Raw genomic sequence first — 15,349 nt, forward strand, 5'->3', positions numbered from 1 at the left:
TACTTAACTTATAAAATGCATTGCTGAGCTTAGATGATTTGATACTGTTACTACCAAGTTCTAACCAGCTTACATCAAATCGTGCAGTTAAACCTTGGATTTGTGATCTTTGATAAGATGATTGAGAATGTGCTGCTGCTAAAAATAGAAGAATCAACATTTTGATTTGGGTTAAAATTTGAAAAAAGTTATTTGTGACAAATAATACAAAAGCTGTTGATAAATTTTGAGTTCAGAATTGAAATTTACATGAGGGACCATTCAGCTTTCTTTGAATTAAATTTGACCGAACTTATGACATTGGTCACACATTAATTTGCAATTTTTTTGTGAGTTTGGTTCCAAGTTGAATCATGACTTTTCTGCAGGTTTTGCAGTTTTATCGTTTTTTATCAATTCAAAAAAAATGTAAAGTTTTCTATTTATCAATGCATTGAATTCAATTCAAAATCAATTAATGAATTGATTTCGTTATAAAAATTTACGCCAAAAAGAAAACCAAAGCAATATAATATGATCAAATGATATCAGCTTAATTTGTTAATGGTTCGACAATAATTTATTTCAATAAAAACTGTGAATATATTGGACCAATATATCAATTATTTTTATTTTAATTTAACAATGTATCATTATATTATTAATATAATATCAATCTGAATAAGAACTAGAATCATCAAAAATTGGTGCAGTAAAACTTGATTTTAAGTTTTTGTTACGTCTGAGTCTGTGTCAGTAGAGGATCGAATTGTGCTTGATTAACCAAACATGAAATCTAAAGCTTTCATTGTTACTTCGCCACTTTGTTTTCTTGTGTCTGTTATCAATGAATAAGGATAGACGCAAATTAGATAAAAATATGATGCAGATAATTGAACTCCGCCTGAAAACATACTTTGTTTAAACAAGCCACTTGAAAAAGAAGTTGTCCATGAAGTTGTAAAGCCTATACCATCACTCATAAATTTAACATATATGGTCATATGCTTCCCATGAACTATCTGTTGCAAGAGGTTTTCTTAAATGATATTCGTGTTCATTATTTAAATTAAAAAATGAATTGGTGAGTTTAGATGTTTTGATGCTATTGCTAGCAAATTGTAACCAACTTTGTATTTGAGATCTCTGATAAGATGATTGAGATAGTACTCGTGCTAGAAACAGGAGAATCATGATGTACTACTAGGATTAATTAAGGTTGGGCTCTGATGTATCGATAAACCGCTGATAAATGTCATAACCGTTATCGATATTCTATCGGTCTCACCTGATAAACACCAGCTGATAAAAACATCAGATTTTATAGATATCACCCTGATGAAAAAAGTGACATCTATCAAATATATTTTTTTCCAAACTTAGTTTAAACTTTTAATATCAAAATAAACATGCATTAAAACACTATAAGTAGAACTCAAAATGCATTAAAAATAGATAAATTGGAAAATTAAATTTAAATGCAATTTTATTTGACTAAATTTAGATAAATTTAGTTCGTTTTATATGGGGGCTGATAATTGCAGGTGATTTTATCATATAAAATTTGCAATATTAGCATTATGCTAAAGTACTTTTTGAGCGAAAATAATCAAAAAGTAGATATCTTACGAAAATCAATTTTAGCTATATATCAATTTTATACATATACCATTTGGTGAATTAGATAGAAATTATAACCTCCTTAAATTATAATTACTATAAGAATTGATTTAGCATAAATATATATCGATTTTCACGAGATATTTTTATTTTTATGCTCATTTATTACATTAATTGTTATTGCGCATTTTTTGGTTCGATTAAATGTTTTAAATATTTGTTATTATCCAAAATGTATATAAAATTCACTTATAAACACATAATTTATTTCACACTGCAATATCGAAAGAATTCTTCATTAAACCCAACGATCTTTCGTTAATTGCCTTGTACAATTCACGAACAGATTGCACAGTTTTGTCTGCCCCAAGTGAGAACGCGATTGGCAGCAGCGCGCCCATCGCTTTTCTGTACATTTCTTCGGCGATAACATTTTCGCCTTTTTCCTCCATCAACGCTCCGTTTCGAGCAAAATCTAATGCCTTCTCATATAGAAACTGGAAAGGTGATCTTTTAGATTCAGATTCGACTTCATTCTTTAGTTTATTCGCTTTCTCAGAAAATCGAGATGCAATTTGTATAATATCACCCTCAATTTTAGGAAATCGATCATTCACTTTCCGTTCTTCTTCCAAAAAATCTAAAAGAAACTCAATTAACAAAACTAAAAGCTCAAATAACTCAGATTTTTCTAAATCATTAAAGTATTGTTCAATAGTTTCAACACTAAATTTGGCTTCTAACAAAAAGGATTCGGCCTGTTGGCCTGTAGAATCAGGTGAAGCTGTTAAAAATGAAAATCTTCGAATTCGCTTTTTTTCGTTAACGGTCTCTGATGGGGGAACGTTAAATGTAATTTCATCTTTTTCGATGGAGAAGAAAGGGTGCGTTATGAACTCGTCAAAGGTAATTCGCTCGGCAGGATCGATTGTAAGGAGCCTCTGAATAAGGTCTCTTAGTTCTGGTGATGCATCAACATCCATTGGTAAAGAATAAGGTTGTGACCCTCTCATTTTAAGCTCTACTTCAAGTTGGTATTGGTTTTGAATGTTAGGGAAAGGTGTCTTAGTAGTGATCAACTCGTAAAGAATTATACCAATACTCCACATATCAACATTTGAATTATACTTGAGTCCAAATTGAATTTCTGGAGCCATATAAATAGGTGAGCCACATATAGTATCGGCAAGGTCCATTGGCTTAAGAAAACGAGCAAAACCAAAATCAGCAATTTTGAGAATGATTTTTCCATCTGTGGTTTCTGATAATAAAATATTGTGTGGTTTGAGATCTCGATGAACAATTTGATTGGTGTGTAAGTAATCAAGACCAATTGCTATTTGCCTTCCAAAATTACGAACAATTTTTTCTGGAAGCCCAACCTTATAATTACGGAGATAATGAATAAGATCACCTTTGTTACAATATTCCATTATTAAAAGAGTCTCTGTTGATGTATGTTCAACACCATAAAGTTTAACAATATTTGGATGATTAAGTTGAAGCATCAAAGATATTTCTTGATCAAGCTTTTCTTTTTCTTGTTGGAAAACCATTCTAGATGCTGAAATTGTTTTAATTGCAACAAAGTCATCAACTTTAAGTGAATTAAAATCTTCAATCATGCGTCCTTGATAAACAGTTCCAAATGCTCCTCTTCCAATTTCTTTACATATATGAACAAGTGATGAATTTGGAGGATCTAAAACCAAATCTTCATCTTCCATTTTTTGTGAAACCATTTCAATACTTTATATCATAAAAGTGTCTAAAAAAAACTCTAAAACAAAAAATCTGTTGTTTAGATAAATTCATGTAAAACGTATAGATTTCACCATTAATATAAGCATTATGTCATTTCTAATAATAAATGATGTAATACAAGTTAACATAAAATTAGATCGTTAAATTTAATCATATTATTGGTTTAACAATTTATAAAAATATCAACATATAATCGTTTTTATTTAAACATTTTACTTATCCAAAGTCATCTAACACCGATGAAGTCAACAACAAATGATTTTTCATTTCATTTCTTAATCTTTTATTTTTCCTATTATTAAGGTATAACACGAGTATTACCACAACAATTGTTACAACGACGATTGATCCACCCACAGATACACAAATGGTTATTACTTTTTTATTACTATTGTTATCTGTTTTTGTATCCTTATTAAACAAACAAACATCGAAATAATTATTTGGCGCTTCAGCCAACAAATTATTCCATTCATTTGTATTATTTCTGTTATAATTTTGATAGTTTTTAACATAAGGCAAACATAAAGTTATATTATAAACATTATGGTTATTTATATTTATAATATTTCGATTAGTTTTCGAAAATATTTTCGAATTAAAATTCGGCGGGTCTTCAGGCAATGATAATATATAAAGGGAATTACAATTTTCGAATATATTTTCATAAGAATTATCAACAGATGAACTTAATTGAGGTGCATGAAACACCAAAAGTGACATGCAATTTTTGAAGCAAAAATCGCCATCGAATTTGTAAAGGTTATTAAAAACTGCCATCTTGAGTGAAATACAATTTTCAAATGCGTTATTACATATTGTTCGTAATTGTTTAAATTCGAGTGATTCAATTGAAGTACAATTATAAAATGAATATGAATCAATTGTTTGTACTTCATCCAAAGTTATGTTAATTAAATTAATACAATTATAAAAACAATATAAAGAAGTTGTAGTTATTTTTGGTAAGTTGATATAAGTTATTTTTGTGCAATTTTCAAATGTTGAGGCTCCAATAGTATCAACTTTAGCTAAAGAAACGTTTTGAAGAGAAATGCAATTTTTAAAGGAATTAATATTAATAGTTTTAAGGTTTGGTAAATTAATGTTTTGAAGAGAAATACAATTTTCAAATGATGAAATTCCAATTAATTCGACGTTAATTAAAGAAATGTTTTGAAGAGAAATGCAATTTTTGAAGGAATTATTATTAATGTTTTTAAGTTTATTAGCATTAATATTTTGGAGTGATTTACAATTTGTAAATGCGGATGTTCCAATAGTTTCAACATCATCTAAAATGATAATTTTTAATGAATTACAATTATTAAATGTTTTCTCAATAATTTCATTAATTTTCTTTAAATTAATTGTTTCTAATGAAATACAATTCTCAAATGCTGAAACTCCAATTGTTTCAACGTATTCAAATGATATGTTTATTAGTGATATACAATCAATGAATGCATAATTTCCAATGATTTTAACTTTATGGAAATTAAAACATATTAAAGAAGAACAATTTTTAAATGAATTCTCACCAATTGTTATAACATTAGATTCGATATATTTTAATGAAATACAATTCAAAAACGAATTATTACTTATATATATAACATTTGGTAATATAACGTTTTTAAGTGAAATACAATTTTTAAATGAATTTTCGCCAATGTTTTGTAAATTGTTCATTTCGATTTTGTTTAACTTAATACAATCAACAAAAGCGTTTTGTTTAATATTTGTTAAATTGTTTACTATTATAGTCGAAAGACTTTTACATGATTGAAATGCGGATTCTTCAATAACATTTACATTTTCACATTCGACTTTTTCCAAATTTATACAATTCGAAAAACTTCTAATATTAAATGATTCTAATTTATTAAAACTAATTTCTTTAATTCCACAATTCATAAAACACTCAACACCAATTTTTTCAACATTGGGTAACATTAAATTATTAAGAGAAGTTTGATCTATAAAACATTGGTCACCGATTTCAATTAAGTTAATAGCTTTAAAACTCAACAAAAATGTTTCTTTAAACACTTCTTTTCCTAAATATACTAAACTCGGTAAATTAACCTCAGTTAAACTCATACAATTCTCAAATGAATAATCGGAACAATTCCTTAATTTCGGGAAATTTATAAATTCAAGATCAACGCAATTATAAAATGCGCCAATTCCAATATATTCCAAATTTAAGCATGAAATATTATATAAGAATTTACTTCCTTTAAAGCAATAATCGCCAATTATTTTCACATTTAAATTTAATGTTTCTGAAGTTTCACTACGAAATGTCGAATTCTCGAAACATGAATCACTTAAAATTTGTATATTCGTAAGATCTAAATAATGAATTTCTTGATTCGAGAACAAATAATTTGGCGCAATTTCTAGACTTGGTAATATAAATCGATTTATAGTACTTTGACCTTGAAACAAATAATTATTACAAGTCTTTAATTTAGGCGCATTAAACGAAATAATAGAATCACAATGATCAAATATATATCCGCCGATTTCAACAAGATTTGGAAATGTACAATTCTCTAAGTAAACACATCTTTCGAATGCTCGATCACCAATTGTCGTAACATTTGGGAAATTAATTGAAATAAATGCAGAACAACATGAAAAAGAAGATATGTCAATAGTTATCACATAAGGGAAATCAATTGTCTCTAAACTTGAACAAAATGAAAATGATGATAAACCAATTTCTTTAAGTTTCGGTAAATTTACTATTTCTAAATTTAAGCATTCATAAAAACACATTTTAGGACAACTTTCGAGTAAAGGAAATGAAATGTTTCTTAACTTTTTACATTTATAAAAACAATTATCTTTAATGACTGTAACGTTTGGACAATTCATTGATTCTAATGAAATACAATTCGAAAATGTAGAAAGTCCAATTGTAGTAAGAGAATTTGGAATTTCAACGTTTCGTAATGAAGAACATAAATGAAATGCATAATCACCAATACTTGTAACACTTTTCCCTATGATAACAGTTTCTAAAATAGAACAACCTAGAAACACGTCGCCTTTTATTGTTGTAGTTGAATCAGGAATTGTTATATTTCGTAATGATTGACAATATGAAAAAGAATTACTTTCGATTGACTCCAAAATCGAGTTTTCTTCAAATGTAACATCTTCAAGAAGTTGACAATCATAGAATGAACTCGATTCAATTTTATTTAATTTATTACCGATTTTTATTGATTTTAAATTAAAACATTGTGAAAATATTCCAGAAGAAGCTGTTGTGATTGTATTCGGTATTATAAAACTTGATATTTTCGTATATGTGAATGCATAAATTCCAATAGTTTCAACTTTATCGCCTAAAATGATTTCTTCTAAATTAGAACATGTAGAAAACGCATAATTTCCAATTCGTGTAACAGAATTTGGAATTTTTATACTTTTTAATGAAGTACATGCATGATATGAAGAACTATCAATAGTTATTATATTATCATTAAAAACAACTTCGGAAAGTTTAGAACATCCATTAAATAAATAGCTACTAATTCTCGAAATTTTGTTTGGAAGTGTAATCGACTTTAAATTCGTACAAAATTCAAATGTATTTGCTCCAATAGTTTCGACGTTTTCTCCAAAATTTATTGTCTCTAATGATGCACAATATGTAAATACTGAATTACCAATTGTTATAACTGAATTCGGTATTGTAATCGTTTTTATTTTGAGACAATCATAAAAGGATTGTTCTTTAATAGTATGTATATTCGAACTTATTAAAATAGTCGCTAAATTTTTCGATGTTCGAAATGCGGATTTTTCGATAGTTTTGACTGTTGTTGGAATTGTATATTGTTCAAATGGAAATCCTGATGGACATGCTATTAGTTGTGTGATATCTTTGTTATATAGAATACCATCATTTTCATAATTTGCATATTTTGTATTGTCTTTTGACACTTCGATTTTTTGAAGATTTTGACATGCCAAAAATGCGCCATCACCAATTGTCGAAATAGAACTGGAAATAAAAACATTAGCTATAGGGCACTGTGAAAAAGCTGAAGAACCAATCGAAGTGACTGAGATGGGAATTGATAATTTGGTCAAATTACAATATTTAAATGCTCCATCGCCAATGGTTGTTAACTTTTCACCAAAGGTTACAGATGTTAGATGATCACATGATGAAAATGCACTAGAATCAATTAAAATTAAAGAATTAGGAAATGTAATTTCTTTTATACTAGAACAATATGTAAACGCATAACTCTCTATTGTTTCTACATTGTCGCCAATTGTGACAGTTTTGAGGTTTAGACAGGATTCAAACGAACTATAACCAATTGTTGTAACTGAATTACCTATATGAACAGAGGTAAGATATTCTAATGAGGAAAATGCTTCATCTATAATCTTTTTTATTTCTCCATAAATGAAAATATGAATTGCTTTGTATTTATATTCACTAGCAAACTCGCTTTCATCAAGGATAATAAATGTGCTATTGTTTTCTATAAAAACTTGTCTTGAGTGAATTAAAAAAAGAGCAAAAACACAGAAAACTAAAGAGATTTTCATTGAGGCATTTCTGTATCGTTCCGGAAATTTAATAATTTACATTTAACGCGATAACTGACTGATCAAAAGAATCATCGGAAATATATTATTATTAAACCAGCTTAAACCCTTATACCGAAATGAGTGATTTAACCACATGAAAAATCACATCTTATTGTTTGTAGTATTGGATAATATGATTTTCAAATTTAAATGATTTACTTAAGTATTATTAATGCTTTTAAATTCTTGTTATTTTCCTTGATAAACAGATGCTTGGTTTTTTTAATATATGTTGAAATATCAAGCATTTTGTTTTACTAGGTTGCAAGTAGTTGCAATTCATATCACATGTCATATGAAGGAAAGTTGGTCAGTTGCAATTTGAGGTAGTCTGTTCGCACATTGCAATGGAAGAAGAGAACATAATCAAGCGATTGATATCTCTTGTCGAAGAACTCAATGGAAATAATGTTCACCAAACAATTTGTAGTTTTTATGACATCCACAATCAATTTAACCATGAAATCTTACGACAACTTGTTGAACATTTTGGACTCAATTATCCCCTTGATGAAAACATGGGCCAGCTTAACCCCCAACAATATATTGCGTTATCACTTCCTATCATTATGTATCAATCTAACAATAATCTCATTGCCGAAGTACGTGAACTTATTCCTATAGTTCTTAATGTTATGGAATCACATGAGATATTACGCCAATTTGATCGTCTCTATTCCAAAATATATTTCTTTTATGCAATAACTGCCGAAAATCCACTTGAAGTTCTTCTTGCTGCATATCGTCGTTCATGTGATGCTCATCTTCATCAAACCCAAGCCACAATAGTCAACTGTTTACTTCGTTATTATGTCACCACTGGCGGTTATAGTCTTGCATTATCTTTCCTTAAACATTGCAAATTCCCAAGTTATGCCTCACCAGCACAACTTGGCCGCTACCACTTCTTTGTTGGCCATCTTAAAGCCGTTGCTCTTGAGTATGCCGAAGCCCAACATCATTTGCAACTATCACTTCGACGTTTACCACAAAATCGCTACTCAGAACCATTTCGATCACTTGTAGTTGAGCATTTAGTTGTAGTTATGATGTTACAAGGTCAAGTTCCATCTCGCGCTATGTTATTAGATCATCCGATATACCTCGATTTGGCACGATCCATCCTTAAAGGAGACGTCATAGCCTTCCAAGAAGTCGTAAAGAATCCGCAATTTGCCGAAGACGGACTTGCGCCATTAGTCCAACGATTACGAAGCTCAGTGATCTTGGCAGGTCTCACGAACATATCACATTGTTACTCGCGAATCACGTTTGCCGACATAGCCGAAATGTTGCACATTGGCAGCGCCGAAGATGCCGAAGGGTTCTGCGCAAAGGCGGCAGCAGACGGAATCATCGACGCTGAGATCGAACACGAAAGCGGATGCTTGAAGTCGAGGAACAGTAAGGACGAGGCAAACACTGGATTCAGCGATAGGATAAATAAGGACATCCAGGATTGCTTCAGCATAAGAGAAGATACACAGAGAATAATGCACGAAGAGGCGGTGCAAGAATAAACACTTTATGTCAAATGTTTTAACTTGTGAATGTGAAAACACTTCAAATGAACACTCTGGGACAATTAATGAATAGAATGAATTTGGCTAAACATTTTGCGTGATACAAAATCCCAAAAAATTTATATTCATTAACATAATTGATGTCAATTTTTTTATTTAATGAAAAGTCTTCATGAAGGAGAATTACGATAGGAATTTCAGAATGACGATGTTTCATGGATCATTCAATTTGCCTATCGTTTGTCTACGGATTTTTCACACTAACATTACTTTTATGTATGTTGAAGTAGATTGTCAACTCTTTGTTCACAATTGATTGTTAACTCAAAGAGAAAAATTAAATATAAAAATACAAAATATTTACAAAAAAATAATCAGTCAGAAGATGTGTGCGACTCATTAAGAAACTTAAGGAATCGCCGCCCGCAGAATGTTTGACTGAGATTTTGTGTTGTTTCTTTATTTTGGAGAACAGAAACATTGCTTTTGTGCCGTTTAGTGGTTGCTGTTGGATCAATGATGTTTAAAAGTCTACTGTGATAATTGTTGCGCCTTTTGTTTGTGACAGGAGAGTGTCTAGTCGAATGTAATTGAGTATTTGGATATTGCATTTCTTCATTTTTGCTTAAATTCTTGATTTCATCCAAAAGTGAAAACTTCTCTTGGATGTTTCTAATGTCTGTTTCATCTTGTTGGTTTGGAGGATGTGTATCATCAGTTTCCGAATCTTTTTCATTTGTATCAAAATCTAAACCAAGAGAAAAGTAGTCGCTATCTCCAAGGTAACTAACAAGTTCATAATCAGAATCTTCAGAATCAGATTTTTGGTTATCTGTATTTGATGAATTTTTTACATTTTCTTGATTTTGTAAAATCCTAGGGGAATTGTACTTCCTTTCGGATCTTTCTGTTTCACGCCCAGAAATTTGAGGGGAAATTTCCTTTGGAGAAAAGCTTGCTGAATTTTGGGCTTCCAATATACAACTTACTTCTGACTCGCTAAAGAGGATGTTAGAATTTTGGAAAACCTTTATTCCTGAATCTTTTTTTGATTCAGATTTATTTTTGTTATCTGTAACTTCTCTTCGAAATTTTCGAAATGTAATTGGTTTTTCATCGAAAAGCACCCACCCATTTTGATTGCCTTTTGTGTATAGTGGACTATTTCCAATTTTGTCATCCATATGGAAAAGCTTGTGTTGTGCAAAATCTTCGAATTTTCTCTACAAAAACGATCGAAAATAATTCAATATTGAAACTAGCTGGTCACTTTTTGTAATGGAAATTTTGACCGTTATTATTAAACGTTCTTTTGATTTCAATACTTTAAATGGTCGAATACTTAAATTGAATCATTAAATGCTCAACCAAAAAATGCCTTCATAAGATCATTTTTTTATTATGTCAGCTATAGGTATTGATTTAGGTACAACATACAGTTGTGTTGGTGTTTTTAGACACAATCGTGTTGATATTATAGCAAATGATATGGGTAATCGTACAACACCATCTTATGTTGCATTTACAGAAGATGAAAGACTTGTTGGTGATGCAGCAAAGAACCAAGCAGCCATGAATCCAACAAATACAGTCTTTGATGCCAAGCGTATGATTGGCCGTAAATTTAGTGATCCAGTTGTTCAAAAAGATATGCAACATTGGCCATTTAAAGTTGTTCGTGGCGAAGCAGATCGTCCAAGAATTCAAGTCCAATGGAAAGGCGAAACAAAACAATTTTATCCAGAAGAAATCTCAGCTATGGTCTTAGGCAAAATGAAAGAAATTGCCGAAAGTCAACTTACAGACAAAGTCAAAGATGCAGTTATTACAGTTCCAGCATATTTCAATGATGGCCAACGTCAAGCCACAAAAGATGCAGGTGTTATTGCAGGATTAAATGTATTACGTATTATTAATGAGCCAACAGCAGCCGCAATTGCATTTGGTCTTAACGAGAAATCCGATAAAGAGCGTCATGTTTTAATATTTGATCTTGGCGGCGGTACATTTGATGTTTCATTACTTGATATCGATGGCGGCATGTTCGAAGTTCGTGCCACAGCAGGTGATACACATCTTGGCGGCGAAGACTTCGATAATCGTATGGTTAATTACTTTGCAGATCGATTCCAAAAGAAGTTCAAATGTGATTTAAGACAATCGCCGCGTGCATTACGTACATTACGAACAGCATGCGAACGAGCTAAGCGAACATTATCCACAGCCACATCCGCATCAATTGTTTGCGATTCGTTATATGAAGGTCACGACTTTATGGATAACATTTCACGTGCAATGTTTGAGAACTTAAATGACGAATTATTCAGATCTACAATGACACCAGTTGCACAAGTATTAAGGGATGCGAACATGTCCAAGTCAGATGTCACCGATATAGTTTTAGTTGGAGGCTCATCACGTATTCCACGTGTCCAACAATTGCTACAAGACTTCTTCAATGGCAAGCAGCCATGCCGTGGCGTTGATCCGGATGAAGCAGTTGCATATGGCGCAGCAGTGCAAGCGGCAATTATCAAAGGCGATACATCAGATACAGTGAAAGATATTTTATTGTTAGATGTTGCTCCACTTTCATTAGGTATCGAAACAGCTGGCGGAATGATGACAGTGCTCATTCCACGTAACACGACGATTCCAGCGAAGAAGTCAAATGTCTTCACAACGTTCTCAGATAATCAGCCCGCAGTCACAATCAAAGTTTATGAAGGAGAACGTTCGCGAACATGCGACAACAACTTACTTGGCACATTTGATTTAACAGGTATTCCGCCAGCACCACGCGGCGTACCACAGATTGAAGTTACATTCGATGTTAATGCAGATGGTATTATGAACGTTTCGGCACAAGATAAGTCGACAGGTAACGTGAAGAAGATCACGATTAAGAATGAGAAAGGACGTCTTTCACAAGCAGATATCGACAAAATGGTTGCAGACGCAGAGAAGTACAAAGCACAAGATGAAGAAGTGCGTAAGAAAGTGGAAGCGAAGAACGCACTCGAAGGATACTGCTTCGGCGTACGCAACTCATTAAATCAAGAGCAGTTCGCTAACGCATTGTCACAATCAGATAAGGACACAATCAACAAGGAAATCAATGACACGCTCGCATGGATCGAGTCTAACCAAGACGCAGACGTCGCGACAATCGAAGCGAAGCAGAAGGAACTCGAAGGCAAACTGATGCCAATTATGCAATCAGCTTATCAACATGCAGCAAGCGGCGCACAAGGCGGAATGCCAGGCGCGAACATGCAAGGAGGAAGTGGAGCATCAGCAAATAGTGGACATTCATCAGGGCCACGTGTTGAAGAAGTCGATTAAATGAATAAAATGTAATACAATGAATAAAATTATGTTTCTTTTGTATGTAAGCTAAAAACAGTAAAATTTTGTAAAATAAAATTTGATTCAAACATTTTTATGTGTAATACAATAACAAATAGAAAAAAAAAATATTAATTAATTATGAAAGGAAAGTTATATAAAGTCTCTAAAGGCATATTGAATTGATGCAACTAATTATATATTGTGAACTTCATCAAAAAAATGATTATTTGAATAGTTATTTTATTTATTTTCATATAATAATATCATGAAGCAGCATATAATTTTGTTCGTGTATTTAATTCATTAAATTTTTTTATTTCTTCTTTTCTCCATTATAGTTTGTATCTTATCATTCTATTTATGATATTGTTTATGGTGTTTTTGAATTGGTCAGAAATGAATATCATTGATAATTCTTCAATTCGGAGTCAATTTTGTTTTGAATTGCACTTTTTGCATATGTCAAGTGAGACACAAATTTTACTTTCACTAAAACAAATTATTTTTAAACTAAATGAAGAAAACTTTGAAGAATCTGTTTTAACTTCAATAAAATTGTTGAATCCTGATATCCCTTATTCTTTTAACATTGTAATTTGCATGCTGATTTATTCCATATTCATTTTTAAAAAAAGACATGTAAAAATATATTTTGAATATTTAAAAGCAATTGATTTTCAAGAACAAAAAATTAAGAAAAATATTAATAAAATAATTGATATTTTCGCTAAATATTTATTACAACAAAAGACACAAGAATCATATTTCCTTCTTGAAAAGATGATTAATAAAGAATTAATTAATTCAAATTTAGTTGATAACAAATATAGTATGCATTTTGCACATCATAAAGATAAAGAAGAAATTAATATACATATTCAAAAAAAAGGTCAATATGAACTAGTTTTTGAAGAGGAACAACATTCTAATAAACAACTTTTCGTATCGATATGGAGGGATAAATTTATATCAAATTTAGAAGAACTTTCAAAGAATGATTGGGAACTTCATAAAAAATTAATTAAAGAAGGACATAATCCTAATGAAATTGTGAAAATAATTCGAAATGATGAAATAGAAAAACTTCAAGAAATATCATCACAAGAAAATTTTGATTTTAGTCAATTTATTGAACCATCACTTTATGAAAGATGTTCATTTATTAACAATTGGTATGTTACATTAATTGATTATGCCGCATTTTTTTCTTCTATTAAATGTTTTAAATATTTACTTATGAATGGTGCAAATGTAAAAAATACAGGTAAATATGCAATTGCAGGTGGAAATTTAGAGATAATTCATTTATGTGAACAAAATCATTCATCATTTAAAAGATCATATGAAACAGCAATTCGATTTCATCGAAATGATGTATTTAAATATCTTTATGAAAATAAAAATATTAAAATTAAAAATTTGGCTCAATTAGGAAGAAAATGTATTTTATATAACAATTATGAAATATTCTTATTTTTGGAAAAAATGGGAATGATAATTAATGAAGATATGGTTATTCTATCTTTAAATATTGGGAATTTATATCTTCTTAGATATTTTATGAAAAGCAAATGGATATCGAAAAGTTATCAAACATTTGGAAAAAAAAAGTTTTTGCAAAAACTCTTTTTTGAATCCATTCATTCGATTAATCCAGAACCAACTAAATTTCTCCTTAAACAAAAAGAAATTGATATTAATGCTAAAGATTTTCATCATTTTTAATCGATATTAATTAAATTATTTTAAAATTTTATGCAAATTTTTGAAATTTTCTTAAATTATTTAAAACGGCGTTATTGTATGCAGCTAAGGAAGGTAATGTAGAAATTGTTAAATTACTTGTTGAACAATATAAAATTGATATCTATGTTAAAGATATTCTTAAATTTCATTTGATGTTTTTTTAAATTTTTACTTAATATTTATAATAAATTTTTAATGGGAATTTAATAATATTATTCCTACTTCACTTATGTATGCTGCTCAGAAAGGTTTTACAGAAATAGTGAAAATATTAATACAAAAAGGTTTTAATTTTTCATTTATAAACGAAACAGATAATTTATTTTAAAATAATAAATTTTTTATTCATGCTTTATATCTAATCTATGCATTTGGAATTTCTTTAATTTTTTCTTCACTGCGTTAACTTTCGCAGCTTCAAAAGGTTATATTGATATTGTAAAATTATTGATTGACACAGGTTTGACGATAGATGATCCTTTATTTTATTGACTGTTTTTGATGCTTATATTTTTATTCTTCTGTTTCATATATTTTTTTGAAAGTTTATTTATTTTTTCCATAGCGCGCTTAAGTGGGCATCTGATAAAGGTCACGATGATGTTGTTAAAATACTTCAATCAAATAATAATAATAATACTCAAGTAGAAAACTTTTAACTAAGATATTTATAAATAAAACTTTTAGAGTTTTGCGTTATTTTTTTTAATCGAGGTATGCAATATACTCTCTGAAGTGGT

At 30.0% G+C, this 15,349-nt stretch overlaps 4 protein-coding genes across 4 annotated transcripts; 2 read left to right on the top strand and 2 right to left on the bottom strand.

Annotated features, from left to right (window-relative positions):
- Positions 1 to 1,868: 1,868 nt before the first annotated feature.
- Positions 1,869 to 3,326, bottom strand: GO595_004753 (serine/threonine-protein kinase ATG1c-like; the record flags this gene model as incomplete). The annotated part of the gene is made up of 1 exon (XM_067917919.1): positions 1,869 to 3,326. The coding sequence occupies one exon, from the start codon at positions 3,324 to 3,326 to the stop codon at positions 1,869 to 1,871; it is 1,458 nt and encodes a 485-aa protein (XP_067775335.1).
- Positions 3,327 to 8,336: 5,010 nt separating this feature from the next.
- Positions 8,337 to 9,509, top strand: GO595_004754 (PCI domain containing protein; the record flags this gene model as incomplete). The annotated part of the gene is made up of 1 exon (XM_067917920.1): positions 8,337 to 9,509. One exon carries the CDS (start codon positions 8,337 to 8,339, stop codon positions 9,507 to 9,509), a length of 1,173 nt encoding a protein of 390 aa, XP_067775336.1.
- A 377-nt stretch (positions 9,510 to 9,886) lies between these two features.
- Positions 9,887 to 10,696, bottom strand: GO595_004755 (uncharacterized protein; the record flags this gene model as incomplete). The annotated part of the gene is made up of 1 exon (XM_067917921.1): positions 9,887 to 10,696. The coding sequence occupies one exon, from the start codon at positions 10,694 to 10,696 to the stop codon at positions 9,887 to 9,889; it is 810 nt and encodes a 269-aa protein (XP_067775337.1).
- A 217-nt stretch (positions 10,697 to 10,913) lies between these two features.
- On the top strand, positions 10,914 to 12,857 carry GO595_004756 (cytoplasmic heat shock protein 70; the record flags this gene model as incomplete). The annotated part of the gene is made up of 1 exon (XM_067917923.1): positions 10,914 to 12,857. The coding sequence occupies one exon, from the start codon at positions 10,914 to 10,916 to the stop codon at positions 12,855 to 12,857; it is 1,944 nt and encodes a 647-aa protein (XP_067775338.1).
- Between the last annotated feature and the right edge of the window lie 2,492 nt (positions 12,858 to 15,349).

Source organism: Histomonas meleagridis (genome assembly GCF_020186115.1).
Source record: "Histomonas meleagridis strain 2922-C6/04-10x chromosome Unknown contig_27, whole genome shotgun sequence".
Lineage (NCBI taxonomy): Eukaryota > Parabasalia > Tritrichomonadida > Dientamoebidae > Histomonas > Histomonas meleagridis.